This window comes from Rutilus rutilus, assembly GCF_951802725.1.
Source record: "Rutilus rutilus genome assembly, chromosome: 3".
Taxonomy (NCBI): Eukaryota; Metazoa; Chordata; class Actinopteri; order Cypriniformes; family Leuciscidae; genus Rutilus; species Rutilus rutilus.
In genome coordinates, this window is record NC_140211.1 from 8,928,015 (window position 1) to 8,952,474 (window position 24,460).

Genomic DNA, 24,460 nt, shown 5'->3' on the forward strand with positions numbered 1-24,460 from the left:
CATGTTTAGTAGACTAAACATTTTAACTCAAACATTTGCGATTTGCATGTCGATTGCAATGCTCAAATCTGAACGAGAATGATAGCGATAGCATCCTAACCATCTAAAACTAGCATGTTAGTGTTTACTAGCTACCAGATTGATAATTCGCTCATCTACTAACGTTAGCTGATTCATGAAGATAAATGGAGGACCAGATAGTTTCCGTAACGTAGCCAGGCAGACAACAGATTAGAAAAACTAAAGATAGTATGCAAGCAATTTACTTACTAGTTCAACAGCATGACGGCCAAGTCAGCATCGGTCTGACGATAAGCTCACGCCAGCGAGCAAACGCTCGACCAATATTGATCCTCGTCCTGCCTTTCAGTTTATCACTCTCCCTTTTCCTCTTCCGACTCTACTCCGACAAAACCTTGGACTTCTTACGTTTCGCTGCTGCTTCAGCCATGACGAAAACACACGCACGAAAAACAAACGCGCTGGTTGGCCTGTCACGGCCGAATTTGAGGAAGTGGTGGGCGAAGTGACGTATGCCGTAAAGCAGTCGAATTTTGTAGTTCTTTTTGAGCTCTGGTTAGTTACTACCCGCACCCCGAAGTTACATAGTGCCAGTAAAAGCGATACAGACCCCGTCAGGCTCTGGCAGACGTGTCATTCAACCTATTGTAAGTCGATGTACCATCACAAGGGTCTTGGAAATATATTATGAAGGTTGAAAAACTACATGTTGTTACTTTAAGGTATTGTGGATTAATCTGTCCCTGGATCGTAGGCTATGTGTCTAAGACCGGGAATGTGTCTCCTTGTCTACTTGTGATCTGATCGACCAAAACGCATCTTAATAGCAGATGTAAACAGGGCCAAAGAGTAAATAAACCTACAGTTCCTAAATCATTGTCATTTCAATTCAAGTTTATTTGTATGGCACTTTTCACAATACATATTGTTTTAAAGCAACTTTACAGAAAATCTCATTTAGGAGTAAAAACGTCCAGATCTTTCAACAATTAATGGTGTAGCTCTACGGTAGGCTGCATTTGATAAAACACATTTGCATTTACATTTATTTATTTAGCAAGCACTTTATTCCAAAGCAGAGGTTTGTTTAACTGGTTACATTAAGTAGTAAATTAAAACCACAATATATTAATATCAATACCTACATATTTAAAACAATATTTTTTTTATTGTTTTAGAAATCTTCACATAAAAGTATTCATGCAGTATATTATCATAAAGATATAAACGATTCAAATTTGATTATTTTGACAAAAAAAAATGAAAATCTCTTATCAAATAAACAGTAAAATTATACACAAAAAGACATTTCACCATGTTGTTGCACATTGCATATATCTTTTATTTTTCTTTCACCTAGTTAAACTGTATCTCACCTTTTAAATGATTAACCCATATTCCCATTCCCAAGTGCAAGCAGTATTAATGGTTACTGGAAGTCAGCTGAAACCTTTTGCAAGTATAAAATGGTGTTATTCTATCACTAAGCAGTCATGTGTTTTGGAGATGGTCATATGTTATCAATGTATATTTTGTGTTTATTTTGTAGGCTGAGTGTGAGAGTGCTGCCAAAATGCTGAATATGGAAAAAAAGCTTGTGAAAACTTTTACCACTTGTGAAATGGAACAACTGTTTATTTGATGCTGAAAGACTCTTTTAAACTTTTCTCTGCTCGTTTCTTTGTGATAGATTTCCACATCAAGGGTACATCAGCAGGGCGAGCATTGTACTCTTCAGCAAACTTGGTGTTGAACCGGGCCATCACATATTTCCAGTAATCTGAGGCCTGTATGCTAGCGTCTGCTGGGATGTGCCAGTCAGGAAAGATATCTCTGTATCTTTTGTAAGGATGAAATATAAATAAAGTCTGGAGACACCTAAACTTTGCTTCACTGTGGACATTCGTTGAGCAGATGTTAGCCACTAATTTTTCATTGATTTCATATCTGGATCGGCCGAGTCCCTGTGGTCTGTGTACTGAAGCACAGTGTTCAGTGTGAGCTTCTCCACCAGCCTCACATGGAGCACTGCAGAATGGACATTGTATCCCACATCCAAACACTCTCTTGAAGAGCTCATCCTGGGGTTTAATCTTGAGTTTGCGGAGTTTGCCCTGTATGTTGACTTTCTTCAGTTGTTCCTTCAGTGCCTGTTCCATCTCCTCTACAGATTTGGTTAGCCAGTCAGCAAATGGCTCTTGAGATGCATTGTTTAGGACCATCACTGTTTCTAGAGCATCTTTGGGAATTATTAGCTTTTGTTCAAGCTTCTTGCATATGCAATGTATGAATCCTTTGATACCATCTTCATTTGTCTCATTCTGTGCCATTTTGACAGCTTCTAATATCTCCTTAGTGATTCCTCTAAGGTGATCTTCCTCCAATTCAAATACTTCATGTTCGTTTGAAAACTGTTTGGTGATTTTATCTAATATCCAGCCCTTAACAAAACGCTCATATGAGCTGATGTATTTTACATACTGTTCAAACTTATCTTCATTGAGAAGCTGCTTCAAAAGTGTGTACTGGAAAAATGCACGAGTGCTAAACTGAAATGCATTTTTTCCCTGAAGCATTTTGTCAACGATGTCTGGACCCAAGGAGCTGTAGATGAACGTCTCAACTGCAGGCATCAAGCACAGTTTAGTGAATTCTTCTGCCTTTCTCTGACACTGATCGCGATCATGGAACAGGTCCTTGAAATCATTGCGATATTTGTCTTTAAACTGATCAAGGCATCTGCGTGGGTCATTCTCCTTGTTGAAACAATTGTGCATGTGTTGAAATTCTCTTGCAGAAACCCCACAAATGTGCAATTTGAGGGATAGTTCAAATTCATCTGAAAACCCTGTATTCTTGTTGGACATTAATCTTTCATCAATTATGTGTAGGATCTCCTGAATGTAGGTGTCATGGTAATCTAAACGTCTCTCTCTTTTGTCCAGGACTAACTGAGAGCATGTCTGAATGATATTATCTGCTAAATTTTGTAGGTCCACTGCAAAGTTGCCACTGAACACAAGTTTGAGTATTTTTTTGAAGAAGTTCTCTTTGGCAACTTTAAACACCCCTGTGCCAAAATTGTTCAGATTAACTGATGTTAATTGCTCTGCAACATAACTGCCTTTCTGTTTCATGTTTTCTCGAAGTTGACTGAAAACTAAATCTAATATATTTTTGTTCTTCAGTCCAGTAGATGACAGCTCATTTATGGTGTCTCGCCATATTTGTTCAAAGAATCTGTCAAGCTCTTTGTCAGTCGTTTGTGCATCACTCTTTGAGCGGTTGTTTTTGCGTAACTCCTCCAGTAGACTCAGCACTTTTTTCTCCATTGTATCAGTGAATGTTTTCTTGATGGTGTCCACTTTATTCATTCCTTTCCTAATGTCCACCGTTGTCTCAAGCTGCATCAGCAAAGAGCTCTCAATTTCTCTCCTGAGACATTTTACGCTGCTCACAAAGTCTTCTTTGTACTTTTCCACAAGGTAGACATGACCCTCTGTTTGTTCAAAGTATTTGGACAGATTTTCCATTGTGATCTTTTCCAACGTGTCAAGCTTTGTGACAGCATCTTGTTTCAGTTTGCATAAAAGATCTTTCAGATCTGATTTGTCTGATTTCAGTTTGAATGTCTCAAAATTTGCCACTCTGGTTTCAGCTTGAGTTGACCAAGAGTGCATTTGCTTCTTGAAAGACCATTCCCATTTGTGGAATTCTGTGCACAGTCTCATGTATGCATCAGCCACCAAGCTGTTCCTAAAGCTAAATATGAAGTTTTCATATTTGACTGCATTCCATAAGCTTTTTGTCCACTCTAAAAATTCTGTTATGTTGTTTCCAGATGTTTTTTTTTTGCATTTTCCAATTACATCAATCATGTTCTTTTTAAGGTCATAGACAGCCTCGGAGTAGCCAGCGTTCACTGGTGCCATTGGAGGATTTCCATGCCAGAGCCCAGGGATATACCAGTTGCAGGTCTCTGGATTATACTCAATCACATCACTGAACTTTTTGTACTCCTCCTTGTTCTCCATTTTAGCTGCCGCTTCTGTCATCTCATTCAGTTGCTCCAGCAGAAGCTTTCGATCTCTCATGTTCTTGTCATGGGCTGATACATCAGCAACATTTTGGTGGACGAACAGACACTTTGGTTTTTTACCTATTTCCTTCATTCTGATGAAAGCATGGACTACAATCTGCAAAATGTCCTTCATCTCTGTGGAATTCTCCATTGCGATGTTGATGATTGTGATATCACTCAATCCCACAACAAGTGTAGCTAATTCATTGTCATGCTCATGACTATCATCTAGTTTTGCCAGTTCAGGTGATTTCAGACCTTCAGTGTCAATTATCACTAAATAATCACAACCAAGTTCTTTCTTGATGTCCTCTGTGACTTTGATCAGCTGCATAAAAGCTCCTCTGGTGCATCTTCCACTGCTGACGGCAAACTGAACTCCAAACATGGTGTTTAGCAGGGTGGACTTCCCTGTGCTCTGGACTCCTAAAACTGTGACCACCAAGATTTTATTGTTGGGCTGCACCGAAGAGTTCAGATACAGAAGCACATCACTCACCCATCTGAGAGGAATATTTGATGCATCTCCATCAACCAGTTCCAGAGGAAAGCCATCTAACATCAGCTCAGCACATAGCCGAGGTAAGTGTAGCATTTGTTGACGGGATTCTACGTTTTCTGGAAGTGACACTGCGGCTTCATAGAGTTGGCCCATTTCTCGCAGAAAGTGCTCTATTCCTAAAGAACTGTTAGAGATCTGTTGGTCAAGCTGTGCGATTTCCTCTTTGTTTTCTGAAAATTTCTGACACTTTTCTTTGTACTGGTCACGGAGGCTTGAGAGGCTTTTTCGCGAGAGATTGTCAAGGTTCATCCGCATCCACTTCAAGAAGTAGGGCCTCTCCTGGCTCGAACTTAGTGCACTAACAAAGCAGGACATTGCCTCTGAGATGTCATATTTACTTTGTTGTTTCCTGAGTTCTTTTTTTTTTATCTGGAGATCACTCTTGTATGTCTCTATGTTTTGATTACCAGCTTTCCGGAGTCTGCATTCCTCTTTTTCCAGTTTTGCTAAATCTTTCCAGATTTGACCTTGAAGCGGGAGCTGATCTTTCTTGAACTGCAGTGTTTCCTTTATATTTGTTGTTAAGACATGTGCATTATTTTTTGCTTTCTGGCAATCTTGAATGTCTTCATCAACTTGAATTCCGAGTTCATGTGCTATAGTGTCCATTACTTCCAGACAAGCTTTTGCTGGATGATTATTTATTATGTGATTTACTACAGAATGCAGATTTTTGACAAAATTTGCATCGTTTTGATTGTTCTTCAGAATGATGTTGTTTTTCTTCAAACTCATTTCAGATGCGGTCCTTTTCAGCTGATCCACATTGAATGCTTTGCTTTGCACATTGCCCACTAAAAAAAACTGTGCTTTAGCATGTTGGTTGGTGAGTAACTTGTAGTTTGTGTCCAGATTGTCAAAGAACACAAAAACTGCAGTGGAGGTCTGGCATAAGAAGGAGTACTGTGTTTCAAAGGTCCGGATGTCACCTCTCAAGTTTGCAACAGCCACAGGTTCAGGAAAAACATCAATGTTTTTGTTTCCACAAGGTAGATACCAACCCATCTCCACTAATCCATTTGATATCTTTCTTGGAATGTCTCCGCAGTCCATGTCATGATGTAAAAAAGTGTCATGATATTGTTGGGGATTGCTGAGCAATTTGTTTAAGATCTGAGATTTAGAAATGCTGCAGTCACCAAGTCTAACAAAGGACACTAGGGGGAGCTCAGAGTGAACAATTCTTTCCTCCACAAAACCTTTTGAGTCTGACAAGGAATGAGGTCTAAATTTTTTAACAATATCTCTCATGGCCCAAAGCATGTACATGCACTGTTGTGTGTCACACTTTGGAAGAAGTAAAGGAACAGAGAACTGACACATTGACATTTTCGAGACCATTTCCTGTTGGAGGAAACAATCTGAACAAAGAAAAAGGGCAGTCACTATGTCTAAAGGGTTCACACTGCTGTTCTGATCTTTAAAAAAATCTAATGGATCATTGTAAATATCTAAGTTTGACCAGTCTTCACTGTCATTACATGAATATTTGACACTTCTTGCAGTCACATTCACCATCATCAGTTTCTTCAGGAACAGCCATGGCAAAGATGACAGAGACTGGGCTGGCTCATCTGTCACTGACCTTTTGTCAATCTGTAGCACATCGCTGAGTGAGAGTTTGTTCGGGTAGTATTGCTCCAACCCCAAATCATGTAGAAGGCTCTGGATGTTTGTTTCTGTTGAAAAAACAAGCATTTCATCAATTGTTTCTCCTCATTTCATAGTTTAAAATAATCATATAAATCTAATAAAATGAGGCATGTAAATATTTGTTGTGAAGTTTGCTATATTATACTTACTGGTTTGAGTATATGTGACAGCTTCTTTGCTTCTTTTGCCATTTGGAAGAACTTTTGTAATGTGAAAAGTGTACTTCTTTCCAGGAATTAGGTCACGGAAAACCACAGTTCTTGATTCTTTTATCTCTTCCTGAATGATTTTTCCATTGTGGCTGCAAACAACATGAAACTTGTTCTCCTCACAGCCAGATGCATCCCAAATAAGAGTAACTGATGTTGTGCCTACACTCTCAACCTTGAAATTTTCAGGTGGGACTGGCCCTGCAATCATGAAAACATTTATGTTGTTAATTTTTTTTTCAATTTCAAAGACACATTGTCAAACAATTCTAGATTCATACTGCATGGATAGACAGAAAGATAATTACTGGTGCATGCAGTCACTTCAACTCCCACACTTCGTTTTTCACTGCCTGATATTGAAACAAGGGTGAAAGTGTATTCAGTTCCTGGACATAGATCTTCCACCTCTATGGCTGTGTCATTTTTGATAGTAGAGGTCTTTGTAGTGGCGGTATCATAGTAGGTCAACTCAAATGTAGAAATATTGTCTGGGCTTTCCCAAGCAAGAGTAACAGAACTGGTCCCAATGAGCTGCACTACAATTCCACTTGGTGCAGGAACGTCTGTGGAAACAAGAAGTATACATTTTCAACTTCTGGAAAGAGTATTAAAAAGTACTGTCAGTAGTGATTGTTTTATCTGTATAAATATGCATTCACTAATGCTCAAACAGTTATCTTAGCATGTCAGATGACAAGGGAAAAGAATTTCTTTTGTAATAATGTGCACTGATGCGTTATGCAAAAGAAGACCAAAAATGTGTATTAAGAAAGAAAATGTTTCCATTACTACCATAACCTCGGTTAAGTTAGTAACCGAACGGTTATGTAACGGTTCACTCGACATTTCGTCAATAGCTGATGCTATGGGGAATGCAATCCTACAACACTGTTTTATTAGTGCAGGAATGTCCCAGCCCATAAGGCAGAAAAGAGGCCCTGCGAGTCTGGCACAGGGATGGAAGCTCGATAGCATTAACAAAGTGAGCGGACTGGACAGGGGTTATTACTGGCAGTAGTGCTTGGTCCAGGGAAAAAACTTAAGCTGGGCGGCAATCCGTAATGGAAGTCGGCAAGATATGTACCATAGATAAGCACCACTCTCCAGTGGAGTGTGATGTACTTAAATATAAGTTGATGGCGTCCAGCAAACCATTGTCTAACCCTATGACTGTATGTCCTCTCTGATCTGGTTGATGACCTGTGGGAGCAGGGCCACTGGTGGAAAGGCATACAGGTGCGCTCGAGAGAAAAATATTGCTACATCGGGAAACAGTGAGTGATCTCCTTCGAGGCAAAGGGTTCCACTTCTGCCTGCCCACAGACACTCCAGATCAACTGAACTATCTGGGGGTGAAGTCTCCATTCCCCTAGAGTCACACCACTCCGGGAAAGCATGTCCGCACCCTGGTTCAGCCTGCCCGGCACATGTACTGTCCTGACCGAAGGTTGTACTGTGCCCAGAGGAGGAGTCTCACCAGTCTGTTCAGAGGGTGCGATCTCAGGCCTCCTTCGTGGTTTATGTATGCGACAACTGTCATGTTGTCCGACCGAACCAGGACATGGTGGTCTCTCAGGTCTGGCAGAAAGGCCTTACACCAGCTGCACCACCATCATCTCCAGACAGCTGATGTGCCAATGGAGCTTCGGACCTGACCATGTGCTGAACGCTGACCTGCCATTGCACAGCACGCCCCAACCTGTGTGGGAGGCGTCTGTCGGGACCACTTTCCTCCTGGAAACCAGCCCTAAATTCACTCCCAATCAGTACAATTGCGGAGCCAGGACTAAATCGGCCATGTACGAGGCAGGCCTAGTGGAATGACTGAGGAGGCTGCTGCCATCAGCACCAGCATCCTTTGCAACGTCTTGAGCAGACAAAGATTTGAATAATTCTCTGAGTCCCTATATTTTCAGAGAACGCTCCGGCAACAGCCAGGTCTACATCTAGGCAGAGTCGAATGCTGCAAGCAGGAAACATATTCACTGGCTGGGTGAAAGCAAGCTTTTCACCAGGTTGATTCTGAAGCCCATACACTCTAAGTGGCATAGCTCATCCCTCAACAGGGCCATAATAAATCAGTCATTGAGATAAGGATGCGTACCTACTTCTGTCTCAGGGGGGAGAGTGCCATATCCATTTCGGGAAGGTGAAGGGTGCCAGTGACAGTCCGAATGGTAGGACGGTAAACTGGGAAGCCACTCCTTTGAACGCAAACCTCAAGAACAGTCTGTGATGAGAGGCTATCTGCATATGAAAGTATGCATTTCACTGAGCGAATCTGAGAGGGGATTTGTTTCAAGGTTAGCATTTTGAACTGCGTCTCATGAAGGCACGGTTCAGTAGAATCCGATCGAGGATGGGCCTATTTTGGTTTGCAGCACATGATTCTCGCTGCCTTACTCCTCAGGAAGACTGCTTGAGCTGCTGCTCAGGGTCCGACACTACCCGGGGTATCGCTTAACTCTCCGTGAGTGCTTGGACTCCTGGCTTTGCTTTAGGCTGGGCCTGAGCAGGTGCCGGTGTTGGCATGACGTGCTGCTGGGTCATCGAGGATCTGGGACTATTTGAAAATGTAGCGCCTTCTGAGCCGCAGTGAAGAGTTCTGCAAAGCCGTCCACTGCAGAGCCGATAAGCCAAAGGTTGTGCTCAAGGTGGCGGGCTGGCGTGTAAGCCCTGGCCGCCAGGGTTGATGTGGCCCTGCAGGGGTTAGAGAGATGGGCAGCTCAGTCAGGCCTTTTAGCCGAGGGCCGCAGGTGGATAGAGGTACGTAGTGACAGCCTCTTCCAGCGGGGTTCTCATACCCCCTCTGCTCCACGCCATCAACCGAGGTGAGGGTAGACAAAACTGTTGAGTGGACGTGAGACAAATAGGGAGCACGCCATGACTTCAAGTCTGAGAACTGAGCCGGTCTCTGGCCCGTTGGCAGCACCCCGGCTGCAGGAATCAATAATTGAGGCGTGATGCATGAGGGCTTGGCCGGAGCCAATCAGTCCAAACCTAGCTCCTCAAAGGTCTTGGACAGGACTCAGATGAGCTCGGAGTCCAGTCCCGGCTTGGAATCATCTGGCCTGCTCTGCAGCAGGGTGGCGGAATCCTCCACAGGGATTGACCTCTCCTCCGTATCTGAAGCAGCCAGGGATAAGGCATCATCGCTGTCATCTTCCTCGGAACCACCAAACAAGACCGTGCTGGTTGCACCGGAAGAGGGGCACTGGTCTTCGAAGATGAAGAGCACAGGGGAATCCTCTCGCTGTGGGGAGAGTGAGGCACATGGGATCTAGGCCGACATGAGCTCACTCTGGCCCGCTTCCTTAGCACAGCAACTCCACTGCTTCTTCCTTTTAGGCTTGTGAGAGGAGGGGGATGAGAACAGGGGAGCGTAGGGGTGGAGTCGCTTCCCTTGGAGGCGATCCTCGAGTGCAGTGAGGCGAGACTCATGCTCTCACAATGCTCTCTTGGCCTCTGCACAGCTACAATCATTGCACAACTTTTTGAAACAAACGTTGCTGAAATTTGCTCTTTTAAAATGTGAGATCGCTCAAAGGATAGCCGCAGGGGAGAGGTGTCGGTCTCAGACGAGTTTGCTCTTCAGCGTCGCCAAGTCAGCGGATGGGCTCTTCAAGCGGCAAGCAAGTAGGCTTCTTCTTCTGTGGTCAGCAAGGAAATGATCTTCATGCTGAAGGAGGAAGATTCTGATGAAATGGCACTCAACGGTGAGCCTATTTGGGCATGCTGAGGCGTCATTTATCAGTGTAGTTACATTCCATCAGTATTCAGTATTTTTGGAGAAAGGGACTCCACACTTGGGCTGCAACAACTAATCGATTATTATCGATAATGAAAATAATCAACAACGATTTTGATTATCGATTAGTCGTGTCTGTGTGCTGTGCTTGGAAACCATCAGCCAGTTATGTCGCTTTACAGTAGTGAATAACCCATTTCTATGGAAAAAAAAAACGCATATGGAAAATAGCGGAGGACACAGAGAGAGCTGCTGCTGGAAAGGTACATGATCCAAGTTGTCCGAAACATGAGAATGCTTTACATTTATAAGAGCTTCAAACAAAAGCATAAGAGTTTAACGCGTTTTGCCCTCTCATAATTTGACAGATGCACGTGCACGTATTGTTTAATAATGTCTTTGACGTGTTTTCCTCAGCGCATAACTTACATTTTATGGTTATATCTTAATCTGTAAATGCTAGAAAGAAGAGCTGTCACGATTCCTCGATTAAATTTGAGTACTTGATTTTTTTAAATCATCAATTGCAATTTACCTGTGTCGAGTAACCGAGAAAATATCGGAAGTAGCGCATTCCACGGACGAGAATCCATGAACCGCAGTATAAAACCATTTTCTAAGGCTGCACGATGTATTTAAACCTTTAAAACATCATAGCATTGTGCTATTGTGAATTCATAAAGCCATATATGCCCCACAGGTTTAATATATGCGCTTTATTTACACGCGTGTAGGTTACATGTGTCTCAGAGTTCAAATGCTGCTCCATGTGAACTGTTATCATTTACATTTGTGAAGCGCGTCTCAAACTCCATCTCTGCATGCTGTGAGTTTGGGTTACTTATAACGTTCATCTGGGAACGCAATGTGCGCCATCAGATTTGTAAGGTGAATAATTTGTAAACTTATACCAACACTGGAGAATATATCAATTATGTTTATAAATATGTGCACTGTTGATCGCGATTTCAAAATAAAAGTTTAAACTGTCTGAGTTTTGATGTCCACATATTCTTTTTCAAGAAATTACAGTGGCTGTAGCATTTTTATCATAAAGAAACGGGCAAATATTAAATTACATGTCGTTTGGCCAATTAAACATGGATTTGATCTGCTGTAAAATGCAATAACACCAGGCTGCTGGCGCCCTCTGCGGGCATTTGTTATAATACATAATGCATTGTTTATATTGTGTTTATTATGTATTTTGACAGTGATGTTCTATGAAACCATATGATTACTTTATTTTATTTTAAGTATATATTACTATAAGTATATAATATAATTAACTCGTTATGTATTTTGAGTCATTTTAAAGGCTTATGTCTTTGCTTACGTCTATTTTTATTACCACACAAAAAAATATATCTGATTACTCGATTAATCATTAAAATAATCAACATATTACATGATTACCAAAATGATCATTATTGACAGCCCTGCTAGAAAGTCTTGCGAGCATTTCATTTAGCCTTTTCTGACAACAAGCGTCTTGTTAAACTTCACAGACTTCAATGAATGAGTGCCTGTGGGCGCATGCAAGCCAAACTAAAATACACATTTTGCTAAAATATTGTTTGTTAGAAATTAAGGTTTAAATATACATGTAACAGAAGTAATAAAACATTTTGAGAGCAGGAACAGTAAAGGCACTATTGTTGGTATGGCCCATTAATGTAATATAATTACTATGTTCAGAAGAGTGAATCCTCAGAATGTGTGTTCCTCATACCTCATATAAGTTAAAATTTTGTGCTTTAAAAAAAAAAAAAAAAATTTAGTTGTTTTAATTTCTGCTTTAAAATAGTAAGCAACCAGTTAGATTTAGAATGTAATGTTTGCATTTGAACCCTTTATGCTAATGATGTATAGCATAGCCTACATATTCACTATATTTGTTTTAAAAGGCTTTATATTATACGTTGTTTGGAGGACAGCATTGGGCAGGATGTGAAATAACATTGTTTAAAATAATGGATTAAAATTAAATTATTAATTCAAAAATAATAATTTTGAATGTATAAACATTTTTACAAATTTTCATCCGAATAATCAACTAATCGAAAAAATTAATCTACAGAAAAGTTAGTTGCAGCTCTTCTCCAACTCCATGCCATCCGCGATCTGACACAATGTCGAGTGAACCGTTATTGAAAGGGAACAGGATCATTTTGATGCAGTCAAAAAGTATTAAAAAATTGTATTAACTTCTTGACATTGGCAATAAATCTACATCCACATTAAAACAAACTATAGACCTTATTCAGAGCATCGCCATGACATGTATGAAAGCGAGGCTATGAGGGATAGACTAACCATGTTTTCAATGGCATCTGCTGTAAAAAGCTGTATAAAGCTCCTAGATCACTTATTTTCCACAGCTCATTTTTCCTGGATCTTTTTTGTCTACTGAAATTTCCTGGAAAGATATGTTTGCAGTTTTTCGTCAGCAGAACAATTAAAAAACAACTGTTTTTACTGTTATTGAAATAACAATACAACCCACTGAAGAGATGTAGGCCTATGTCTTTCACAGCCTCGCTTTCATTCTCGTTAAAAATCAAAGTTGGCGCTGCTGCTGTGGATAAGGTCTGTTGTAATGATAAAGGCCATTTATATGTGTTTATATATTGTATAAGATAAACATGTTCATTTAAATTGTGGCCAACATTCCAAAATCATTATTGTGCACAAAGATGCATACATGTATAACTGATACATATAACTGTATTACCTTGTTGTAACTTGGAAACATCTTCCTTGTCAAATGACTCAACACCACATGCTCCTGTTTGTTGTTTGTCTTCAAGGTGTTCACCAGTGTCTTCAAGTTCCTTGATTTTGAAAGTTTTTCAAGAATTAGTGGCATGCAAACTCAGGTCTGTCAAGACTAAATTTGACTAAAAAAATGCAAATTGTCTGCAACTCTCTATGTCTAAATCGCTTTGTTTGCAAATAAATCTGCCTTATGAAAGAAAGAAAAAGTGGTGCTTACTTTATCCTCACTGGGGCAGTCCATTTTTCTTGCGAGTTGATTGATACTCCTATAAGAAATCTTTTAGATTTAAGATTTAATTACATGCTATAAATATGATTCAGTAGGGTGATTAAAATGGTGACTGAAATGGTGAGAAATAATCTCACACTGTATTTTGGATTTAAAGATTTCTTAATGATTTGGTCAATTTCTATTTGCAAACCATTTTACTTCTATAATGTGATGTAGCCCTATGTGAAATTTACAACCATAAATTGACTGAATCACGAAAAAATGTTGTGGAATAAACACAACCACAAAAATTATTTCTTAAACGACAAATATAACTTAACCACCATGGATAAATCAGTAGCCTAGTCTACCTATTAAACAGTTTGAACTAAGCGGGTAACGAAGATATAATAGCTTTAATACCGTTATTCTTGCACTCGCATGAATTATCATTACCAGACATTACCAGATTCACAATAACAAATAACATTATAGGCAAATAAAGACGGTGATTCAGCAAATCTTATCGATTATTACTTACAACTTATCCACTTATCAAGTGGAGGAAAACCTCTGCATTTGAAAGTCGTAACTCCAGATCTTCTTTTGACGGGGCGGGAACTCTAACCCAATTTAGGCTATACCCTAGAAAAGTGAGTGACTCACCAGACTAAACCATTTAGGCAACTAGTCTATTTTGCAATAGCGTTTATACCCTGTTAGTTTAAGCGCTTTAAGAATACTTACGTTTGCTTACAATTTAATTTTCTCCTATTAACCGAAGGTTCTACGCCTTAAATTTGTGCAAAAACGCAACCATAAAACATTTTCAGTGGTTTGGTCCAAACACTTAAAATGAAACTGTGAATTACCGCTAAAACGAAACTTAAACGAGAAGGATACCCTACATGGCATTTGTGGTAAATCTCGAGTAGGTCTGTGCAACGGAAACGACAAAACCTTTTTATTTTATTTTTTTTATTATATAGGCCTATAGGTTATTGTATAAGAGCGTAGAAAATGTAATAAAAACAAGTTTAAAAATGCCATGTGTGTCATAAATATAGCCTACATGGATGGAGGGCAAAACATCCATAGACCTGTCAATTGTTCATCTGTTTTAAACTAAATATTTAGATATTTATTTTTATTTCAATAGACATAGGGTAGAGTGGGGGAAAACGCCCCCCTGGGGTAAAACGCCCCCCACCTGTTTTTCCCAAAATAACCACTAAAAGTAGTCAAGATACATTTTTACTGTTGCTATGCACTACGTTGATAACGGGGATATACAAATCTCTATGGAGAAGCCGACACCAGCGACACATTTGAAGAGAAGAGGATTACATGGTAAATGCTATAATTTTCAGATATTAGTAAATAAGTGTTTAAGAGAATATTGTTCTGCAGGATATCGCAGTGATGTATGATAGATGAATAGTGAAGTCTGTAGTTTGAGATCATATATTATTTATAAGGAATATTATTATATTTTAAAAATTAAACATTTTTTTAAAAACTCATAGCTTGTGGGGTAAAACGCCCCCTACGCTGAGGGATAAAACGCCCCCCCCCCTGGGGGCATAGTTTCTCTATCATAATTACTATAATAAAATATTTCTGTCTATCAAATCATTTGTTTTACACTTAATGCAGTATAACTAGGTGGTAAAATCTAAATATTTGAACCATGGGCGAGGCTAGCCCCTTTTTAGGGGTGCTTCAGCACCCCTAAAAAGGAGCTCAGCACCCCTAAAACTTGGAGTAAGAAATGTTGTTATTCAAAAAAAAAAAATCGTCTTTGACAAGGTTAAATAATGTCCAAAACATACTCCGTAGTTTGTGGTTTAAAATGTATGTGTTAAGGATGAAAATGAAAACATCCCCGCTTAGCAAATGGTGTCATCCTCTTCTCTTCTACTTCTCTGTACCTGCACCGCTCAGCACAACCGTCATCCAGCGCGAAACACACGCAGAGTGAGAACCGTAGGCGTCACTAGGCCCTTTTTAAACTTTTGTGAAACATTTGTTATTAAGTGTAGGCTACACAAATTCGTGTTCGCAGAAGCTGCTGTGCGCGAATTTTAGCAGCACGACTGACGCTTCAGTTTACGGTCAAGTGCGAGTTAAGAAGATGTAAGTAGCTAAACTAAACATTTTATATTTGACAGTTTTTTAGGTCATAAATGTTAAACGAATGACAAAAATAATCAGAAAACTAATAAACTTTTGTCTAATTTCGCCATTTTGAGATGAAAATAGGCCTAGCCTATATAACGTGTAATTATGTCATTGTGAGGGGACAAGAAACATTAACAAAGCCGTTTTCATAGGCACAAGATTAATAATGCATGTGCACATGTTGAGAATTAATATAATACAATTTGTAGCTTTCTGTAAATTAAAAAAGTTCAGCTTTAGGAGGGGAAGAGACAGGGCAAGATGAGGAGACTGAGAAAAAGACAGAGTGATGGAGATGAGGAGAGAGCAGGTTTTAATTCTATTTCTTATCCTTTTTTGGCCTTCAAACGTCTTGAAATGCACATATCAGAGAAATAAAAATGTTTAACCCCATAACAACCTCAAATTTATGACCTCTTTGATTATAAAGCCCTGTCTACGGCCATATATTAGGCCTAGCCCTAGATCAATAATGAATGTGTACATATTGTGAATGAATTTAATAAACTTAGTTACCTAGCTTTCCTGGTAGCTTTGTCTGAGAAAATGATTCATAAATCAACCTATCAGTTGACCCAATGTTTACTTTCTTCACTGACAGACAAAAATGAAAAGCCTATATCAGTCAAAGCTCAGCTTTAGGAAGGGAAAAGACAGAGCAAGATAAAAACAAAGTTAAAAAGAGTGTGATGCTGATGAGGGGAGAAATAAACAGCTGCCCGCACACGGTTTTAAAGTTATTGTTATCCAATTTTTTTGGCCTTCAAAACATCTTAAAATGCACATATGTAGATCAGAGAAATCAAAATTTTCTCGGGGGAGCATGCCCCCGAACCCCCCTAAATACCTCACATTCGGTTCCTCAGTGATTATAAAACTGTGCCATATGCATGTTACTGGATGAATTAATGAAACTAGTTAATAATGAGCATTAGACCATAAACTGACTTTTTTTTTTTTTTTTTATCATACCCTCATTGGGGGCTGAGCCCCCCTAAAATGAAAATCCTAGAATCGCCCCTGATTTGAACAAAACATGAAAAAATTACCTCAAGTGAGCATTAACTAGCTAGCTTGCTAGCAAAGTTAGCTCACTGATGGAAGGTAGTTAAATTTGGCTATTTTGGACATTACTGAAATAAATATTAATATATATACATGTTGATACATTACTTGCCTTTTACCTTTAGAGATTAAAAACTATTGTCTGTTAATTTTGCTGTTGATCTATGAAGCAAACTGGTTGGTAAGAAAGGGGGCATTTTACCCCACCTTGGGGGGCGTTTTACCCCACCGCTGGGGCAAAACGCCCCCTTTGTACAAAAATATTTTCAGTGAAAATACTAATTAATTATGAAGGCTGAGCAATTTTAATATTTGGTGAATAACTCCTGCCATAGTCACTCAAAACCGGGATGGCAATTCTAGTCACATTTATGTTTTGTTTCACTGTAATGTCACATTTTCCTTAAGGGGGGCGTTTTCCCCCACTCTACTCTGATCGCCATTTCCTTGATGACCTTGATTCCTTGATTTCCTTGATTCATTCATTCATTCATTCATTCATTCATTCATTCATTCATTCTGTTTTTCGAAACCTCCCAGTGTTATAGTGATCAAATACGCCTGCACATATGCAGGCTAAGAGAGGTGATGCTTTGCATATGGTGACTTTCACTCTTCCGTGTTATCAGTCTGGCTTGGAACACCATGGAAGAACAGATGGTTCGGTGTGTCTTTGCCTTTAAAAAACTGGACATTTTGTTATAGACACCGATAACTTCACAACTTCTCAATCTCTAATGGCTCTTTGTAAGGTTTTTATCTTCAGACTTCTTCTATTGACAGGTTTGCGTCTGGCAGGCGGCACAGTCTCTGACAGCTTTAAGGAGTGCAGCCAGTTCTTCTATATGCACACAGCACCCACAGGTATCCGAGGGGGGAATCTGAAGAGGATATGCCAACGCTACGGAGATAAACTACGTTATGCCACTCTGTACGACAGCACTCGCCGGCTGGCACTTTATTCAGCGTACACCTTTAAAAAGTCTGATGGACAGAGGAGGATGGACACACCCTGGATGTATGAACCACAGGTAGCCTATAGCAGATACCCTTAGTTTTATCTCAATACTTTTTATTTAAAAAATTACTTAATTGACCATATGCACGGTTACTTCCTGGTTTTCGATAAACCAGCTTGGGCATTTCCAGTGACCTGTTAGCTGTCATTCTTGCTGTACATCGACACAAAACCATCAATGGTTGACTTTTTAATGTTGTATTTATATTTTAATGCAGTTATCACACTTATAACTTGTCAATAAGCCAGTTTTATTAATTGCAATAAAGACAAAGCTAATGGGAACATTGGAATAAGAAACACAGTATCTGTAATTGGACACATGCACGAAACATTTTTCCAGCACTTCAAAGGTTGTTTTTAATGTGATGACCAAAAACACTATTTGCTCACTCTTCTGAGATTGTCCATATTTGTAAAACATTTCAAGATGTACAATATTTGATAGAAAACAGTTTTATTTAAAAATAAAAAAGACATTAATTGCCACTATAACCAGTAGATGGCAGCAGAGAGGCTTTTTTTTTTTTTTTTTTTTTGCAATTTCCTGTAATATTTTTTCCACACGTTTTGCTTTTGAATAAATATTAAATATAATAAAATCCCTAGGTTTATAAATACATTTTGTCAAGGTTAAGTATGAAGTAGGCTACTTACAAAGTCTCATGAAAAACAATAACTTTTCTTCAAAATGCAAATGAATTAAAGAGAGCAACTTTATAATCACAGAAGCTGTCAGTCAGTGCAGCGCATTTCACCGGAAGTTTTCCAGCTGGCTTATATTATTGCGGACTTCTTAAGAATGTTCAAACATTCACATTAAAATGCACAAATTCACGTCACTTAATATTTACATTTTGACCTAATATATTTACTTGAAGCACCCCCTGAAATTTTCAGTTAATTAGTTAGGTCAATAATATATTTCATGGTTCTCTGATGTTCTCTGATTAATGGTCACATGACATGCAGGTAAACAAATAAAATATTTATCTTTTTTATAATTTTTAGTTAGTGTTTTATTTTGATTTGTCTCTATTTTAAAATAATTTACTTTAATTTAAAAATGGTATGATTTAATAACTTTCTAGCTTTTCATTAAACTCATGAACCCGTCAGGAAAACCATGACATAATAATGTACTTCATGTTATTGATAACAAAGAATGGAATATATATATTATATTCTTTCTCTTTGTATTTATATATCAATACGGTACAAGATTATCCTATTCAAATCAATTTGATAAACGAGTTAGGTCAAAAGTAATCGAAAAGCAGTCAATACCTTAAATGTGTAATATAATCATTTGGAATCAGTAACCGACTATAATTTGTACGTAATCTACTCAGCACTGCTCATAACATAAAACCAAATTATACTGTTTAAATATTCTGATATTCTTTCAATATGAGTTTCTATATGGTTTCTGATTTCTTGTTCTTTTGCCTTCCATAGCTGGTTTCTGCGGATGAAAGCGGGAACATGAGAGTCTTGCCCTCTAGTGGTGAAACGGACCAACTGCTTGAGGAGAGCCAGGCAGTGCTGGCAGACTATGTTGATGCAGTGGAGTTCGTGCGAGGCTCACTCAACCCTGACCAGCACCAGGCCGACAACCAAGACAAAGCAGCTACCTATACACTCACAAATGTGGTACCTCAGATCACAGACTTTTTGGAGGGCCCATGGGCCACATATATTGATATGGTGCGGCGCCGCCTGAATAACTTCTGCCGTGGGACGGCCTATGTGGTGACCGGGGTGACTGTATCAGGGGCGACCATCCGAAGAGAAAGTGAGGAACGCATGGCTGTCCCGAAGCACTTGTGGTCGGCTTATTGCTGCCCCCGCTTTGATCGAAACTCTCCCTATGAAGTACGGTACATGTTTCCCACTTACGCAGCACATGCTTTGAATGAGATAGTGGGACACAGTGTTACAGAAGTGCCTTTGAAGGCTTTAGAGACCTTTCTGAAAAGTCAGACTGACATGGACAAAAGCGTGAGCATCTTTTTCAAGGACTGCGTCTCAGAAAATACGCATACTAATGGGAAGTGAATGAAAGCGAATTTGTGAACTCTGGATTTGTGTGTGCATCTGTGCATGTAGTAAATGCAAGAGCCAGGCAAGATAATTATATAAATAAACTAATAAAGAAAAAGTAAGTATACAGAAAAATGTCTAGTAATTGTGGCTTACAGGGAGTTCTGCTATGAGAGCTGAGCAAAGACAGATAAAGGTTTAATAATTGAAACATATGTGCTCTTACCATGTGCTGTAATATTTTGGACTATCATATAGTTATACATTTAATTAAATTAAATAAAATTAGTCAGCCAGTACAAACCCAGAACATTGCCATCATTTCCACTAATGTTCTTTAAAAGTTATGTAAATGTTAGGACAAAAAGTTTTAAAATAATGTTTATGGAAAATAACATTCTTATTTTTATTTTCTGAATGTTTTCATAATGTTATCATAAAACGTTCTGAGAACGTTCATACTTTGTTCGTAATTTGTACTTAATGAATGTTCTCGTAATGTAGAGAGAAAACTTTTGAAGGGGGTGGATTGGAATCCACTGCTGCTTCAATGTATAAGTAATGAGTGATTATAATCAAGGTATTAATCAATATTAGTTGAATGACTTCTCTGGAGATTTTACTTTGTTATAGAAGTTACCAGTGTGATCACTGAAATGTTCTTTTCATGTATTCTTTAATGTCTGTATTTGATATCTGAATGCAGTAACAGTGCTTTCTCATTTAACCCGGCTTCAAGAAATGAAATAGGGAAATGTTTTGTGTTTGAGAAAGGTCTTCAACGTGTTAAAACACATAGGGGTCATTGAAGCCAATAGTTTACGGGACCATTTCTTTGTTAAAGCCTTACTTAGACTAAAGTGTAGCTCTCATTGAGAAAGAACGCATTATCTTGATGTTTTGAGACGAGACTCCTGTCTATAGTTAGAGCCTGGCCAAATCCAACCTTAAGGAAGCTGTGTGTCGGTGTGTGTGTGTGTGTTAGTCGTCTTGGTTACAAGTTAAGGAACCACTGGCATTATGGGAGATTGACTGAGTTGTTGTTCGTGACATGCTGGCGCCCAGCAACCCAAATCTGCGACCTGGAAGGTCACGCCGTGCCTAACTTCAGGGTCCGAGTGTCAGCTGCATAATCAATGGAGATATGCTTCTGTCTATCTGTATATGTGTGGGAAAATTACTATGTTTATCTATTTCTTAGCCAGTCAGAATCATTCAACCTGTAAGACGTAGCTTAGACCTTGGTGAAGGGTATAACTGCTGTGATCTTTGTAACTGTAAGCGGGGCGGCCTACGAACTCCTGTGTGAGTCTTGAAGCTGACTTCTGCTGATGAAACTGCAAACTATCTTTAGTAAAACTTTTCTTACACTTTTTATAATTCTGACTCCGGGTCTTCTTTCAAACATCTGGGGTCTCATTTATAAAACTGTGCGTAGGAACCTTACTAAAAGTGTACGTTCGCCCGAAAGCCAAAAATGGCGTATGCAAAAAAATATTCAGACTAATAAAACCGTTCGTACGCCAGAACCTGCACAGAATTCACTTTATAAATCCCAGTCAGCGGAAGATTGTGCGCACTCCTCCCCGAAATAACCATATATGGAGCTTGCAATGCCTAGTTTTACTATGCAGATCATCATCTGCATATCATTTGCATATGATTATTCATCCACGTGATAACGTTTAACGGTACAAGACACATTACATTAATAAAAAATCATGTAGTTATCCTTGCCTTGTTTTTGAATACAATATCAAATAGTGTAAAATACATTTCAGAGAAAGTTTTTCTCAATCTTTTCCACTGGCCGAATTGTATTTTTAATTGATTTATATTTTTAATGGAAACAGATAGGCCTTGGGCATTATTTGCACAAAACTATTTTCTCAGACAATCTGGTATTATCATGATAAGCAATTATCGCTGTGGTTAAAACATTAAAACAGCACGCCACAGGAAAAGTGTTCAAAAACACCGCATCCACAACAAATATTTTTATTGATTGAATATATTTTATTTTTTTTGTAACTTCTCAGTAATGATTTCATGTTTAAGTGTTTAACTCCATTAATTTGAATGGCATATTTAATCTAAATGTTTATATCAGAAGTAAAACATAGTTTAAATCATTATTTTATTTATTTAAACTGTTATTTGCGTCAGTTTCACTAAACGGCCCAGCGCGCTCGCTGGCGCGGACATTTAATGGATATTTGCTTCAAGTGACAGGCTTGGTGAGTGAAATTATATTTGTATTATCTTTCTGTATATGTTTAATTTTCTTTAGATTTTCTGTCTAAAAGTGACCAAAAAGACATACTCCAGCTCACCATCAGTGTCGCCAAACTGCTCCATCTCCAAAACGTTCGTACGCATGGGTCAGAGTTTGCGTGCAGGTGCGCAAATTTTCCCATCAAGTTTGTTTTTATAAATCACAACTTATGCGTCGGAAGTGGCGTACGGCTCTTTCAGGGCCTGTTTTGTGCGTACGCAACGGTTATAAATGAGGCCCCTGGTCCTTGGGTCCTAAACTGTTAACCCCTAACACCTTCATATGATGTCCTTACAATGCTATTTTTACTTGATGAACATTGTCATAACATTAGGAGAACGTTCAGAAAACATTCAGAAATAACGTTTTCATAACATTTTCAATATGATAGAATATAATGTTCCTCTAACGTTCACATAAACCAAGAAAAAAACATTCTTGAAGGTATAGTAAGCAATTTTGATAAATGCTGTTGAAAGTGGATCGGACTGAGCACCAAAACACACTTGTAGCCAATCAGCAGTAAGGGGCGTATACACTCATTAGGGGGAGGTGCCTGTGTTGCATAATGTGTTTGTGAATTTGGGGGCGGAGCTATCAAGATGTGTGATCAAGGGGTGTGATCCTTTTAGGTAGGGGCGTGTTTTTTTTGGTCATTTCAAATACAGTATCAACAGTGTTTCTCAGAAATCACTTACTGCACCTTTAATACTTTTAAAAACGAATGTTTTGAACATTCAGAAAACTTTCAGAAATATTTGGAAATGTTCCTTTAACGTTCACATAAACCAAGAAAAAAAAACTAATACATTAAAATGGAAGTTTCGAATGTTAAAAAAAAATAAACATTCAGAAATAACATTTTCATAAATTAAGGAGAATGTTAGCAGAACATATTTGTGTTACCTTCCCAGCAGACTCTACCTGAGAAGTGAATAGTCACATATCAGATTTTGTCATACTCTTTGTGGATCATTTCCATTCTTATCCTGTCACACTGTAGAGCAGAGTGTGTGTTCTATGAATTCACATAGCTTATATCATTCCATTAAAATGTCTCTTTGGTTTTATATATATATATATATATATATATATATGAAGAGTTCAGATGCAAAAGCCTCTAAGTGCCATCTGACATTTTCTTCTAGAATGATCATTTTTATCAAGCTCGTATATTTAAGTTCAGTAATTTCACTTAAATTACAATAAATAGGTCATTTTCATTGCCATTTAAGTGAAATTACTGAATTTAAATATACGAGCTTGATAAAATTTTCTAAATTTTCATTCTAGAAGAAATGTTCAGATGGCACTTAGAGGCTTTTGCATCTGAACTCTTCATATATATATATATATATATATACTGTATATATATATATATATATATATATATATATATGCAGTGGTGCTTGAAAGTATGTGAACCCCTTGCAGAATCTGTGAAAATGTGAATAATTTTAACAAAATAAGAGGGATCATACAAAATTCATGTTATTTTTTATTTAGTACTGTCCTGAATAAGATATTTTACATAAAAGTTAAACTGCCCAATGTTCTTCAGAAAAATCTTCCAGGCCCTAAAAATTCTTTTCCAGCAGTGACTGTATGATTTTGAGATCCATCTTTTCACACTGAGGACAATTGAGAGACTCAAACACAACTATATTAAAAAAGGACCAAAGATTCACTGATGCTCCAGAAATAAAACACAATGCATTAAAGCTACAATATGTACGATTTTTGTAATAAAATATCCAAAAATCACTTGCACAGTGTGATATATTTCCTGCAGTTGTCTACTAACAATATCGCAAAAGTTCCCAAAGATTTTTAATTTCAGAGAAATTCCAATTTTAAATAATGTCTGGTCCCTGTACACTTGTCGCCTGTCAATGACGTAATGTCCGCGTTATCCCTGGTTTCCGCTCGTACAACCATAGTAACCATGGCGACAGACGTGGACAACTGCGTTACGTCTAGCGGCACGCTCACGATGTTGTTGTTTCGTTCAAACATTATGGACCATGGCCAGCAGACTTTGGGACAAAAGGAGAAATAAAACGAGGATCAATATCAGCGTGGCGTTTTCGAGAAGCCGAAAGCTCCACGTCCGTGACAAACTTCGACTTGACAGATGTAGACGCGCAAATGTAGAGGTGAGCAAATGTACATAAAACGAATCATTGTTATATAGCTCAACATGATGAAATGTTAGAATATCAGTATGTTATTCTAATGTTGATTTAGCTCACTAAATCATTACAGAATGTTTGAACTTTTTTTAATAGTTGTGTTTCAGTCCCTCAGTTGTCCTCAGTGTGAAAAGATGGATCAAAATCATACAGTCACTGCTGGAAAGGGTTCAAATATGCAAAAGATGCTGGAAAACTGTTTTTAATTGCTCAAATTGTTGGATTTTTTACACAATTCACAGGTGAGTACTCATATAGTTAAAGTCTGCTCTATTGTTATTGTTTGATGGTATTTGTTAGAGTAACTGCTGACATTTTGTACTGAATGGAGAACATTGGTGCAAGCAAAAGTCCCTGAGTGCAGTTTATTGTTTTCACTGTGCTTGCGTAGATTAAGTGTTTCATTGCATCAAACGTTTG

General features: G+C 38.5%; 2 protein-coding genes across 4 annotated transcripts in view; one reads left to right on the forward strand and one right to left on the reverse strand.

Moving 5' to 3' along the window:
* Positions 1 to 20,953, forward strand: part of LOC311287164 (endonuclease domain-containing 1 protein-like) — a 35,820-nt gene extending 14,867 nt beyond the window's left edge. For both annotated transcript variants that reach the window (XM_084403818.1, XM_084403816.1), the window contains exons 2-3: positions 17,296 to 17,543; positions 18,989 to 20,953. In XM_084403818.1, coding sequence (XP_084259944.1) covers positions 17,358 to 17,543; positions 18,989 to 19,588 — 786 coding nt within the window. In that variant the 5' untranslated portion in view covers positions 17,296 to 17,357 and the 3' untranslated portion in view covers positions 19,589 to 20,953. The remainder of the gene's footprint in view (positions 1 to 17,295; positions 17,544 to 18,988) is intronic.
* On the reverse strand, positions 905 to 13,896 carry LOC311287163 (interferon-induced very large GTPase 1). Of its 2 annotated transcripts, none has more exons than XM_084403812.1 (6): positions 13,808 to 13,896; positions 13,273 to 13,321; positions 13,012 to 13,111; positions 6,835 to 7,092; positions 6,467 to 6,727; positions 905 to 6,343 (listed from the first exon to the last, which is right to left on the reverse strand). In XM_084403812.1, exons 2-6 carry the CDS (start codon positions 13,294 to 13,296, stop codon positions 1,656 to 1,658), a joined length of 5,331 nt encoding a protein of 1,776 aa, XP_084259938.1. In that variant the 5' UTR covers positions 13,297 to 13,321; positions 13,808 to 13,896; the 3' UTR covers positions 905 to 1,655. The 2 variants fall into 2 exon arrangements, with proteins under 2 accessions (XP_084259938.1, XP_084259939.1); XM_084403813.1 differs by having other exon boundaries at positions 13,273 to 13,332; positions 13,808 to 13,885.
* Positions 20,954 to 24,460: the final 3,507 nt, after the last annotated feature.

Coding starts and splice junctions, on each gene's coding strand:
- LOC311287163 (XM_084403812.1), bottom strand. CDS start 13,296: ATGGACTGCCCCAGTGAGGATAAA. Junction 13,112..13,272: donor ACTGCCCCAGTGAGGATAAA/GTAAGCACCACT, acceptor TTCAAAATCAAG/GAACTTGAAGACACTGGTGA. Junction 6,728..6,834: donor TGAAGTGACTGCATGCACCA/GTAATTATCTTT, acceptor TCATGATTGCAG/GGCCAGTCCCACCTGAAAAT.